Source organism: Acartia tonsa, chromosome 14 (assembly GCF_053477335.1).
Source record: "Acartia tonsa isolate MP-2025a chromosome 14, ASM5347733v1, whole genome shotgun sequence".
Classification (NCBI taxonomy): Eukaryota; Metazoa; Arthropoda; class Copepoda; order Calanoida; family Acartiidae; genus Acartia; species Acartia tonsa.
Window position 1 is genome coordinate 17,850,549 of NC_137273.1, and position 13,473 is coordinate 17,864,021.

At 36.3% G+C, this 13,473-nt stretch overlaps 1 protein-coding gene across 1 annotated transcript in view; it reads right to left on the reverse strand.

Moving 5' to 3' along the window:
- Positions 1–911: 911 nt before the first annotated feature.
- Positions 912–13,473, reverse strand: part of LOC145305347 (uncharacterized) — a 107,337-nt gene continuing 94,775 nt past the window's right edge. Inside the window, exons 9-16 of the mRNA XM_080146963.1 lie at positions 10,839–11,012; positions 10,585–10,686; positions 10,115–10,296; positions 4,181–9,294; positions 3,346–3,454; positions 2,544–2,635; positions 1,877–1,958; positions 912–1,041 (exon numbers count right to left, since the gene is read on the reverse strand). Coding sequence (XP_080003089.1) covers positions 912–1,041; positions 1,877–1,958; positions 2,544–2,635; positions 3,346–3,454; positions 4,181–9,294; positions 10,115–10,296; positions 10,585–10,686; positions 10,839–11,012 — 5,985 coding nt within the window. The remainder of the gene's footprint in view (positions 1,042–1,876; positions 1,959–2,543; positions 2,636–3,345; positions 3,455–4,180; positions 9,295–10,114; positions 10,297–10,584; positions 10,687–10,838; positions 11,013–13,473) is intronic.

Sequence of the window (13,473 nt, forward strand, 5' to 3'; positions counted from 1 at the left end):
AATTATGTAAAAAAAGCACCTACCTAATAATAAGTACTATCCTATAACATAAAGTAGTAAGTAAGGTTTATTTGACTATAGCTTCAGATTTCATTACTTTTAATACTGAGTTCTCCTTTTTAGGAAAGCTTCACATAGATCCCATGATGGTTCCACACTATTATAGGTCAATCCTTTGAGTGGTTTTAGGCTATTTTTCTCCTCCCTTTTTACCCTTTAGAAAACACGAGTTCTTAGATGCTAAGGGCGCCACTACTATTCAAATATATAGTAGTATCTCATTCTTTAGAACATAAAAATACAATAATTAACTCACTAACCAATGAACCAATATGATTTTACTTTAAAGTGAAGCGTCTTATAGGTCCTGGTAAGTTTTATAACTAGTTTTGAGACACCCTGACATCCTCCCAAAAGAAATCGCCTATAGAAATTCTTTTTCATTATTTAATGAAATATTTAATTTAGTTAGGTATCTATTTTATGGAATCTTCAGTGCTTTACAATTACATCATAGATCCCCGGGATGGTTTTAGCCCTTATAAAGGCCCAAGCAAATAAAACATGATCAAACTATTAAATTTTTTGTTATCATGGTTAAGAACTGTTTTAACTGGTTGGACAGTAAAATTTTTTTTTAAAGAACATTCAATTTGGGGGGGGTAAATACCCCCCCCAAAAAAATTTTTTTAAAGAACATTTATTTTGGGGGGGGTAATTACCCCCCCCAAAATGGTTTGGGGGGGGGTAAATACCCCCCCCAAAATCGTTGGGGGTGCCTACGGCACCCCCAAGGTAGGGGTAATTTTTTTTGGGGGGGGGGTATTGTTCACAAAATTTTGGGGGTGCCTACGGCACCCCCAAAATCGTTTGGGGGTGCCAAATGGCCCATTACCCCCCCCCTTGGACGCCTATGAACCCCAACATATATTGAATATATTAAATAAAAGATAAACATTATAGAAACAATCCTGGAAAGAAATCTGACCATCACCATTAGCATCCCAGCTTCTGAAGGCGGAAACCACATCATCCTCATTCCTACAAATACAAGAATCAGTTAATCCAGGAGTAAAAAATCACATTGGAATTATCCACCTATTCACTTTTAACCTTTTATTATCAAATCTAATAGTTTTAAATATTTAGTACATTATCTTTTGTTTTTTAAATTAAGTCACTTAGGTAGTTTGTAATTAATTATTAGTCATGAATATTATTAAGACTAGGTAACTAATAAGCTATAAAAATTGGAAAGAACTAATGAATATAATAGATTTGAAATCTGCATAAAATTTTAAGGATTTTTTTATAAAATTCGTTTTTTATATAATTCATTATTTAAAAGCGCAAATCCAATTTAAGTTAATAAATTTTGACCAATAGGATAGGTGGATTGGAAACTACCTGCGCTCTAATTGGTTGAATGATATACGTCACTTAAGCTTCTCCAATCAGGGCGCAGATAGTTTTCAATCCACCAGTCACAGATGTCAAAATTATTTAACTTAATTTGTATTTGCACTTATAGATAAAGAATTATACAAAAAACGAATTTTATAAAAGTTCCTTAAAATTTAATGCAGATTTCAAATCTATTATATTCAATAAAATTCTTTCCAATTTTATTTTTATAGCTTAGTAACTAATGAAAACTATTTTACACCTATCTCTTCTGTAGGTCAGGAATTGTTAATAATTGTTAATAATAATTTATTTGCATTAAAATATAACTTATTAGCAATGAAAAAGGTAATAATTAGAGTTGTTAATTATTATTATTCTCTTTTGTTGCTGATTCAAAGATTACTATTCTGTTTTTGAATACATAATGACAGGCTATTGTGATATGCAACAAAATTTTTGAAAAACTAACCTGAAGTTTTGCTTGAGATTTGAGATGAGTTCAGCAGCTCTAGGGAACATCAGGCCAACAAATTCTCCGATATCAATCTCACCTGTGTTAATAATATTTGTTTTAACATTTATTATTATTTTATTGGTGCTTTCCCTTAAGTGCCAATCATGTACTAAACCCCCTATCCCAATCTTTCTCCCTTATTTTTTTTATGAATTGGAAATAATTTTTTTCTATGCCTAACCCATGTAGGACTATCCAGTAACCAATATAATCTGACCTAAAGTAATTAAAAAGAAAAGTACACCCCCTCCCTTATTTCAAATTTAATTTAAAAAATAAGGAGGGATGATCATTGATCAAGGAACTTAGAGGGAAATTAACAATTGGAATATATGTGAAAATCGAATTAGAAATATTAATAAAATTTATTATCAATCATTCTAAGAGTGAGAAATTATCTAGTAAGCCTTCTTTATTTATCAATCAATTTTAAGGCTATCTAATATCTAAATGAGTTTATCAACTATCAATCTACTAATCAAACAATCTATTAGTTCAATACCCCCCCCCCCCCCCCTATTTCTCTACAGAAAAGTAATTATTCGGACGCTTCCCAGAATAGTGTTAAACTATCTAACAATTAATCAAACTGTTATTCTATATTCTATCTCACTATTCTTACCATTTCCATCGATATCAGCATGTTCAAAAACAACGCCAGCATCCTTGGCAGTAAATTGTCCAGACTTGGTCATGCCAGCCTCCAGCTCCTTCCTAATGTACAAAAGCCACTCAATTTAGCAAATGCAAATTTAACACGGATGACAATTGCTATTAAAACAGTAATCAAACAAAAACTTAATGTAAATTTGTATCAAAATTTCTTTACATTCAATTACCTGTAAATTATTCAGGAGAAGAAAAAAACAGAAAAGATTGGTATACCAACAACTATGTGACTTTATTTCATTTCAGGTATTGTTTCAAAAATAGTAATGGTTTTATGCTTTTATAAGAAGGGTTTGCATCTCATCCACCAACAGAATATTTGGCAATGAGGAAAAATATTCTAATGTTTATTATTTTATGGGCAATTTTCTGTGAGTGCTTTGTTGAGCATGGAAACACCCGTTGTCTTTGAAAATAAGGAAGAGGTATTTGTCTCTTCATTACTTTAGGTTAGGTTCATTTTCAGTTTATTAAACATAAGAGAAGGATGTTGCAGGGACGTCCAAGGAGGGGGGGCTAAAGGGGTGATTACCCCCCAAATAAAAAAAAAGCTTGGACATCTTTGCCTCTATAATATAAAGGTTACCCCCCCCCCCCTAAAAAAAAGAACTTGGGGGTTAGCGGGGGTAAAAATTTTTAATTTAAATTTTTTACCCCCGCCAAACAAAAAAGCTTGGACGTCCTTGAGAGAGTGTCAGTTCTAGAGAGTCCCTTTGTAAATGTAAATATATTTTATTGTGAAGAAAGGTATGTACCTAGAAATGCTACCATCTCTGTTAGCATCATACATGTTGAAGGCTCTTCTTACATCGTCAATGTTCTTGTACATAGATCTGAATTTGTCAATCACAGAAGAGACATTTCCTAAAAAATAACTTAATTGTTCAATTTCACAAGATTAGTTTTTTTATGAAAACATATGCCTTTTCAAAACTAACTGGCAGGACAACGGAAATTAAATTAAATAGAGTAGTTTGTAAATCTCAATGCGTTTTAACCAAAAAAAATTCATACTATTTACTGGAAATTATTTTCTGTAGGTTCTAGCCAAACCAAACTAAATATCTGATGAAAAATGCCTAAGATGGAAAAGATTGTAAATTGATAAAGGATGAAAGAATTTTTTGGTCAGCTGTTTTCATTCAATGACGAACTATTTCTTAATAAAATCTAAATTTTCATGAATAAAAATAATGACTCTTAAAAGAATTAACTAAGTAACATTTGTACAATTTTGTTTGATTATCTGTAGCATAAAAATAAATCCTTATTATATAGTAACAGGATATCAGTATGTTTGTTTTTTTGTACCAAAGAATCTCACTAACAGATGAACTGATAAGGTTTAAAACTATTTTGGGAAAGGGTACAACCATCCTGCCAAGAGAAATTGCCCCTTCAAAAAATCTCCCCCGCTGAAAAAAATATTTCAACTTATTTAAAACTAAAGTAAAAATAAATCTTTTTAAAATCTAAAATAAAAGATTAGGTTATAGAATTTTCCAGTCCACATGTGTCACTAGAGGCATATAGGGGCTGGCTGCTAGTAAAGATTAAAGTAAAAAATGAAATGAATTCATAGATTTTTACCTGATCCAGCAGCAACAGGAGCAGATCCGGGGCAGAGCAGAGCAACAAACTCTCCCAGACTGACCTCGCCATCACCATCAAGATCAGCAAGACCAAAGATTGTCTCCATCTCCTGCTCAGTCATGCAAACTCCAGACCTCTTCAGGCCGTTCATCATTTCATTGTAGTCAATGGCACCATCCCCATTGGTGTCAAACTTCTTGAAAGCTGCAGTTACCTCAGCCTGGTTCTTATACACCCTCTTCAGTTTGGCAATTCTCTCTGGGGCAGAGGGAATCATGATCAGGGCAAACTCAGGGAAGTCAATCTGGCCATTGTTGTCACGGTCAGCAAGAATAAATAGGGCATCAATTTCCTCATCAGTGAAGTTACGGCCTGACCTCTTCATTCCACTCATAACCTCATTCCTGCTGATCTGTCCATCATTATCAATGTCAAACTGCTTGAAGGCTTGACGTATTACTTTGATGTCACGGAAGCACTTCCAAAACTTGGATAGAGCTTCAGAAGCAGCAGGGATCATAAGCTTAGCAAATTCAAGGAAGCTAATCTTGCCATCTTGGTCAGAGTCTCCCAGGGCAAAGACAGCCTTGACTTCATTTACAGAGTAACCAGATCCCATTCCTCTAGAGAGCTCATCGAAAGTGATCTCTTCATCACCATCAACATCAAACCTGTTAAAGTCAGCACAAGCATTTTGGATATTTTTAAACTGCTTTCTAAACTTGGTAAGAGCATCACCAGCTGAAGGAATCATAAGGCTTACAAACTCAATATAACTGATCTCTCCATCCTGGTTAATGTCAGCAGCAGCAAAGATGGCATTGGTCTCCTCATTGCTGAAGCTCATTCTCATGTCTCTCATGCCAGCAGACAGCTCTTGGATGGAAATAGAACCATCATTGTTAGTATCAATTCTCTTGAAAGCAGAAACTAAATCATTGATGGTGCTGAAGCAGTTTCTGAATCTGTTGACAGCATTAGAGGCCAGAGGGCTCATAACTCTGACAAACTCACTCATTGAAATCTCATCATCTCCATCAAGATCACCAAGAGCAAAGACAATGTCAAGGTCAGCATCAGAAAGCTTCATGCCATTCTTCAGCTCCTGTCTGCTAATCTGTCCATCACCATTCAGATCAAACTTCTTGAAGCTCTCTCTAATGTTGGTGATAGATCTGAAACTCATTGAGAGCTTAGAAATAGTAGCAGGGGCAGTTGGAAGCATCAGACCAATGAATTCCTGAATGTCAATGCCGCCAGATTGATCCTTATCACCAAGAGCAAAGATGGACTCAATTTCATCAGAACTGAAGCCAGACAACACTTGCTTTAGCTCATCCTTAGTGATATGGCCATCACCATCAGCATCAAACTTTCTGAATGAAGACTTAACCTCATTAAGACTTCTGAAAGATTGCTGAACCTTCTGCAGAGCCTTTGCAGAGGCAGGGAACAAGTGCTTGATAAGTTCCTGATAATCAACTTTGCCATCACCATCAATGTCAGCCTGCTTGAAGAGAAGGTCCGCTTCAGCATCAGAGTTGCCAGTGGCCTTCAGCATCTGGCGGAACTCATTCCTGTCAAGGTGACCATCACTATTCACATCAAATCTTCTGAAAGCAATCTTAACGTCATTAATAGACTTGAAGCTAACAGGCTTGCTGCTGACAGCAGAGGCACCACCACCAGCTCCAAGAAGAGTCTTGAATTCTCCAATACAAATTTCACCATCTCCATCAAGGTCAGCAATAGCAAAAACAGTCATAACCTCCTGGTCATTGAATTTCAAACCAGAAGATCTCAGTCCATTGGCAAGTTCATCGCAAGAAATCTTGCCATCTCTGTTGACATCAAATCTCTGGAAAGCCTGTTCAATTGCAGCATCGTTGTTGAAAGATTTCTTCAGCTGGCAAACCTTGTCTCTGGCAGATGGCAGTACAAGCTGTGCAAACTCAGCAAAGTCAATAGAACCATCTTGGTCAGAATCACCAAGGGCAAAAACAGCAGATATTTCACCAGAAGAGAAATCTCTTCCAGCACCTTTGGCAAGTTCATTTATGCTAATAGAACCATCTCCATCAGCATCAAATCTCTTAAAAGCTACCTTAACATCAGTAATGGCTCCAAGGCGAGATCTGAACTTGGCCAGACCATCAGAAGCAGCTGGGAAAAGAGCACTGACAAATTCCACATAGTTGATCTCACCATCCTGGTTGACATCAGCCATGCCAAAGATTCCAGAGCATTCCTGCTGGCTGAGCTGGAGACCAATTCCCTTGATACCGTTCATGAGTTCCTGCTGGGAAAGGGCACCATCATTATTGGCATCAAACTTCTTAAAGGCTCTGATAACCTCAGAAATGTCTCTGAAGGAGTTTCTAAGCCTGTTCATGCCAGAAGCAGCAGAGGGAGACATAAGTCTGATGAACTCACTCATACTGATTTCACCATCCTGGTCAATGTCACCAATGGCAAAGACAACATCAAGGGCAGAATCATCAAGTCTAAGGCCACTTCTAAGCTCATTTCTAGAAATAGCACCATCTCCATTGGCATCAATCATCTTGAAGCCCTCCTTGATCTTCTGAACAGAGGCAAACTGTGAAGCAATTTTATTCAAGATGCTAGAACTATTAGGGATCATAAGTGCAATGAATTCCTGGTAGTCAATACCACCAGATTGATCCTTATCACCTAGAGCAAAGATTGAATCAACTTCCTGGTCAGAGAATCCAGCCATAACCTGTCTCAATTCTCCACGGCTGATGTGGCCATCACCATCTGAGTCATACTTGCGGAAAGAAGCCTTGACATCATTAAGACTCTTGAAGGACTGCTGCAGCTTGGAAAGAGTAGCATTGGCAGCAGGGAACATAAGCTTGACAAATTCCTGGATATCAATTTTGCCATCTCCATCAACATCACCCTGGCGGAACAGAAGATCAACCTCCTGGTCAGAAACACTCTTGCCAGACTGGATAAGCAGATTCTTCAGCTCATTTCTATCAAGGTGGCCATCACCATCAGTGTCAAATCTTCTAAAGGCCTGCTTAACCTCACCAGCATTAGAGAAGGATACAGAAACAGTGGTGGAGGAGTAGGTTGTAGTTGACTGGTAGGACTGGGAGCTGGAGAAGGATGAAGAGGATTTCTGCTGGAAAGAAGCAGAAGAAGACTTCTGTTGGAAGGAGCTGCTTGAGGAAGATGAAGTCTTCATGAATTGTGTGTTGGAGGAGGAAGAGAAAGCCTGGCTAATACCAGCCTGGGGAACCATTACAGACATAAATTCTTCCAAGTCAATTTCACCATCCTTGTTGACATCTCCCAGAGCAAAAATAGACTCAACCTCAATGTGGTTCAGTCTAGTACCATCAGGCAGAGTAGCATTAGACATTTCCTGCTTAGATATCTGGCCATCCTTATTAGTATCCATCTTCTTGAAAGCTTCAACAGCACATTCCTTGCTCTTGAATGTTTTGCTAACCTTGAACACAACTGCAGAAGCAGAGGGGCACAGAACAGTGATAAACTCATCCAAATCAATTTCACCATCATTGTTGCTGTCTCCAAGCTTGAACACAGCATCCACCTCCTGGTCATTCAAACCAGAGCTTCTCATCTCATCTCTGCTGATCTTACCATCTCTATTTCTGTCCATCTTGGCAAACAGGCTCTTGATTTCAGTAAGAGATCCAAGATTCTTGCTAATTCTGCTGACAAGAGTTTCAGCTGAGGGGCAGATGACAGAGATGAACTCATTCATGTCAATTTCACCATCATTGTTAACATCACCAATGGCAAAGAGAGCATCAAGCTCCCATTGGCTGAACTTCATGCCACAATCTCTCATCTCCTCCATGCTCAACAGACCATCTCCGTTCTTGTCCATCATTCTAAACAGCTGTTGAGCTTCATTAAGGTTCTTAACAGTTTTGGAAAGTTTGCCAACAGCTTCAGAGGCAGCAGGGCACATGAGTCCAATAAACTCTTCCAAATCAAGTTCACCATCTCCATTGATATCACCAAGGATAAAGATAGCATCAACTTCCTGGTTGTTGAACTGGCTTCTGGCCATTTCATTTCTGCTCAGCTTTCCATCTCTATCAACGTCAATCTTGAGGAAAGCTCTCTTGGCCTCAGTAATGTTGTTGAACTTCTGTCTAATTCTTGAAATGACAACATTGGCAGATGGGCACATGACAGCAATGTATTCTTCTAGGTCAATAGCTCCATCATCATTGGCATCACCAAGGGCAAAGATTGCCTCAATCTGCTCTTGGCTAAATCTGTGGCTGGAGGAAGCCATTTCATTTCTAGAGATAGAACCATCACCATCAGCATCAAGAATTCTAAAGGAATCCTTGACATCATTGATATTTTTAAAGTTGCTGCTCAGCTTGTATACAACCTCAGCAGCAGAGGGGTACATCAGGCCAATGAACTCACTCATATCAATCTCTCCATCACCATTGATATCACCCAACTCAAAGATAGCATTAACTTCCTCATTGTCAAACTGGTTTCCTGCAGAGGCTCTCATTTCATCCTTGCTCAACAGACCATCATTGTTGGTATCAATGGCCTTGAAAGCTTTCTTGACATCATTAATATTCTTGTAGTTCTTTCTCAGCTTCTTGAGAACCTCACTGGCAGATGGGCTCATCAGAGTAACAAACTCAGCCATAGTGATTTCACCATCCCCATCAACATCACCAAGATTGAAGATGGCATCAATTTCAATGGAAGAATATGATTGTCCAGAGCTCTTCATGGCAGCAGCAAGCTCATCCTTGGAAAGAGCACCATCACCATTGGAATCAAATCTCTTGAAGGCAGCTCTAACCTCCTCAATGCTTCTGTACTGGCTCCTAAACTTGGAGACAATATCAGAGGCAGAAGGGCACATTAGACCAATAAATTCTTCATAATCCACAGCTCCATCCTTGTCAATATCAGCAGCATTGAAGATAACATTGATCTCCTGCTGAGTGAATTTAATGCCAGAGGCATTCAGAGCCTGGGTCAGTTCCTGGCGGTCAATGGAACCATCACCATTAGCATCAAACTTCTTGAAAGCCAGCTGCACATCATGGACAGTCTTATGCACAGACCTAAATAAATAGAAATATTTTTTTTAAATATGACCAGACTGAAAATCAAAAAAAAATGCTTTACAAGAGAATGAGAATTTTGATTTCCTCCTTTTTTCCTATACTTTGTATTAACCCTTACAGATTGGAGGGGGGGGGGGGAGGAGTAATCAGACTACTATAGACATATTTAATGAATATCGTGGTTTCTATTACAGCTAGAGACCTATAAATTTTTTGGTAAATACATGAGCAATAATGAACTTCCGTGAATAGTAAAGTCATGACCGTTTGACCACTTCTTAACCGACTTTTGACCGATTTTCTAATTCCTACCTGTAATTTTACCGTTTGTAAGCTGCCAGCTGCCGAATTTCAAAACAGCTCTAGATCAGCCAAATTTTTTATCTAGTCTTTTATTGTGATAAGAAGCAGATAAAAATATTAATTGGCGCCCCCAACCACCGTTTTACCGCCGTAACTGCCGAAAATGGCGGTTTCCGTTATTTGCCGTTTTTCGGCGATGGTAAGAAAAGGTAATTTTTTTGTTATAAAAGTCCGTCATAAAATTTGGTTATCCTAGCTTTAGAATTGGCCGCTCTACAGCTGTTTTAATATTTAGCGGCTGGCCGCTAAAAAGCGGCTAAGGAGCAGTCTGACCACTATGACTAGAAAAAGTAATAATACACATGAACCACCACATTTTACGTCTCTATCTGTATTAGGAGCCGAAATAGAGGGGGGGCTAAATTAACCCCCCCCCCCCCCCGATCTATTAATGTGGGAATTGGGACCCGATCTGTAAGGGTTAAGAGACCTTTGAAAGGAACTTAAAAGTTACCTAAACTTTGCAACAACATCAGAAGTGGTTGGCATCATGAGTCTCTTGAATTCCTCCAGATCAATCTCTCCGTTCTGGTCAATGTCACCAATAACAAAGATGGCATTCATCTCCTCTTCGCTGAGCTTGGCAGAGGTCTTGGAGACAGCCTGCTTCAGTTCAGTGTAAGAGATGGAACCGTCCCTATAGTTTTTTTTCAATGAAAGTACAATATCCAAAATTCAAATATATGACCATAAACAAACCTTTTTCTGGAGGTAATCAAAACTAAACTTCAACATATTGATGAAGTTGTTTTTACAAATTTAAAAAGAAATACATTAAATATTCATATTGATAAAAAAAGTGAAAATTTCAGGGATTCAATAATAGGGCTATTGTAATAAATTATCTCAACAGAATATTCAGTTTCTTGGCTGGTTTTTTTTGTAAACCTTACAAAGTCTGATTTGGATATTGATAAAACTTTTCCTGTTGAGATCCCAAGAGTTGAAGGTTTTCTCAACATCTTCCATGCTGTTGAACTGCTTCCTAAGGTTGGACACAATCTCAGCAGCAGTAGGGAACATAACCTAGATAGATAGTAGGATAGAATAATAGATTAATAGATTAAAAGAAATACAATATACTTTCCTTCTTTAAGGAAAAATCTTAAGCATACACATTTGGGAGCTTTAGATAAAGATCATTTTATTAAAGGTTTGCCTACAGGACATTGCCTTACCTGAACAAACTCAGCAATATCAATCTCTCCATCACCATTGATATCAGCAATCTCGAAGGCCTGTCTAGCCTCGTCAAAGCTGAACTGTCCAGTCTGGACCATACCATCCTCCAGCTCCTTCTGAGAGATGTTACCGTCCTTGTTCACGTCATATTGCAGGAAGGCAGCTTTCACCTATGATAGATACAAATTTCTTTTATTTGAAAAGGTTTGTTTATTCACATGGCCCCGTTTATTGGTAGCAAAGCTAGTCTATAATTTGAAATGTCCGTCTGTTAGAGACAAAGTGGGGGAAACGTGATTTTCTCGGCTCCTATTAAAGATAGACAGCTGAGATTTTTAGTGAAGATTCCTATGACATATGTGCAACGAATCTACACATTGTTTTGTCCATCTGTTTGTTAATTGGGGTGCTAAATCGATTCATAGCTTTTTAACTCCTGTTTAAGATAAACGGCTGGAATTTTTAGGTATTAATTAAGTCAACATTCTACACATTTCTTTAAAGTTTTTTTAAGATATGATAATTGTTTGGGTTGCTAGATCGATTCCTAGTTTTTCAAGTTTTCACGATTTTTTACTCCTGTTCAAGATAAAAATAAAAAGCTGGAATTTTTAGGGATTAATTAATTCAACATTATACATATTTTCACCAAGTTTAATAAAGACTTGCTATTGGTTGGGATGCTAGATCGATTCCTAGATTTTACGTTTTTCTTTTTAGCTTAATGCCTCAAAAGACATTATACATTTTTAAAAGGTTTTGTGATTTATTCCATTTATTTTAACATACTCAAAAGATTCTTTTTTTCAGACCAATAAATTTTGAGCTTCGCTACTTATGGATGTTGTCATTAAATAATTAAGTAAATTTATTCTTAAATTTTATCAAAGTGTACATTCATACACAGTTTGATAGACAGGTCAGACATAATACAAACACTTCCTATAGGGAAGAAAATATTAGGAAAATATAATTTTACATTATTCACTAGCAATTGGAATTTAGAAGTATTACCTCAAATTTTACAATATTTGGGTACTTATTATTTTTTTAAGGTAATAGGATGATTTTTTAGAATTTTTAGAACTACTTGTTGGTTTGACTTTTTATCCTTATACTAAAGTAACAGGATGTTTGTGTGTCTGTACCGAAGGATCTTGCTAACCGCTGAACCGATCGGGTTCTCCTTAACAGGGTAGATTCTCATGGGTCCAAGGGGGAGGGTACCACAACCCTCCAGAGAGAAATGACAAAAAAATCAAAAAAAAAATTAATATTTGGAAGACTTCAAAGTAATATAAAGAGATATCATAATATAAAGAATTATTGTAGAGACTTTACCAAACAAAAACATTTAAAGTGCCACTAGAGGCCTCTAGGGGCGTAGCCGCTAGTTAAGTAAAAATAGAAATACATAGAAAATAGTCGTCCTTACAAATAAAAAAAATTTATGAGAAAATTAATCGTCTATTTCACACAAAAAAGTTTTCTGACATTTGTCTCAAACTTAAGAAATTTTAGAATGTCAAAAAAATAAATTTATAAACAATTTTCATAATTTTTCCTCAAACAATTTATCACAGTACAATGTAAAAATAAGGATAATAGATTGATTGATAAGGAATTTAAAAAGAAACTTTTAATTAATGCTTTAAAAACTTGAACATCTATTTGAAAAACTGTTCTTAGGATTTTAATGAACAAAAACAGTGTTGTAACGTGTGGAGACTTTCTTTAAATTATAAATGCAAAAGTGTATAAAAAAACTTTAGAGTTTAATTTTGAATGAAATCTTTGTTTAAAATTGAATAGGTATGTTACTATATATAGTTTGACAGATTTTTACAAATATAAAATTAGTAAAAATATCCTAAAACTGTTGGAGCAGTATAAATAGTTTTTTTAATTCTTTATATTTTCAAGGTTTATAGCTCAAAATAAGGGAGTGGGGACAAAACACCTAATTTAAAAATGCCTAACTAAAAATGCCTAACTAAAAACACCTAAGTTTAAAAATACCTAATGTTAAAAACACCTACGTTAAAAACACCTAATTTATAAATGCCTAATTTATAAATGCCTAATTTAAAAACGCCTAACTAAAAATGCCTAACTAAAAATACCTAATTTTAAAAATGTCTAATTTTATAAACGCCTAATTTAAAAATACCTAATTCTAAACTATCTAAACGCCTAATTTACCAATGCCTAATTCTAAAATATCTATTTTTTCACTAAAATACTTAAAATTTTGATAACATTAATCCAATTGACTGAAGGATCTCGCTAGTCATTGAACCAATATGGTTCATCTTTACAATGAAGCTTCCCGTAGTTCATGGTTTAAAACGCTTTTGGGGAGGTTACCAAAACCTTCCAATGAGAAATCGCCCTTTCAAAAAATCCCCCCCCTCCCCCCGTTTATTATATTTCTTTAATCTTTCTTTATAAAACTAGAACTAAAATGGGGGATGGTCAGGTCAACTATCACCCCCCAAGAAAGCGACGCTACGGCTACTTAGGTTAGGGAAAAAACCAATAAAAATTCATTTTCTTTGTCCTCCAACCTTTGATTTTACTAATTAATTTATTTCTCATGAGTCATGTGAGGTGCCACAAACTAATCATAAG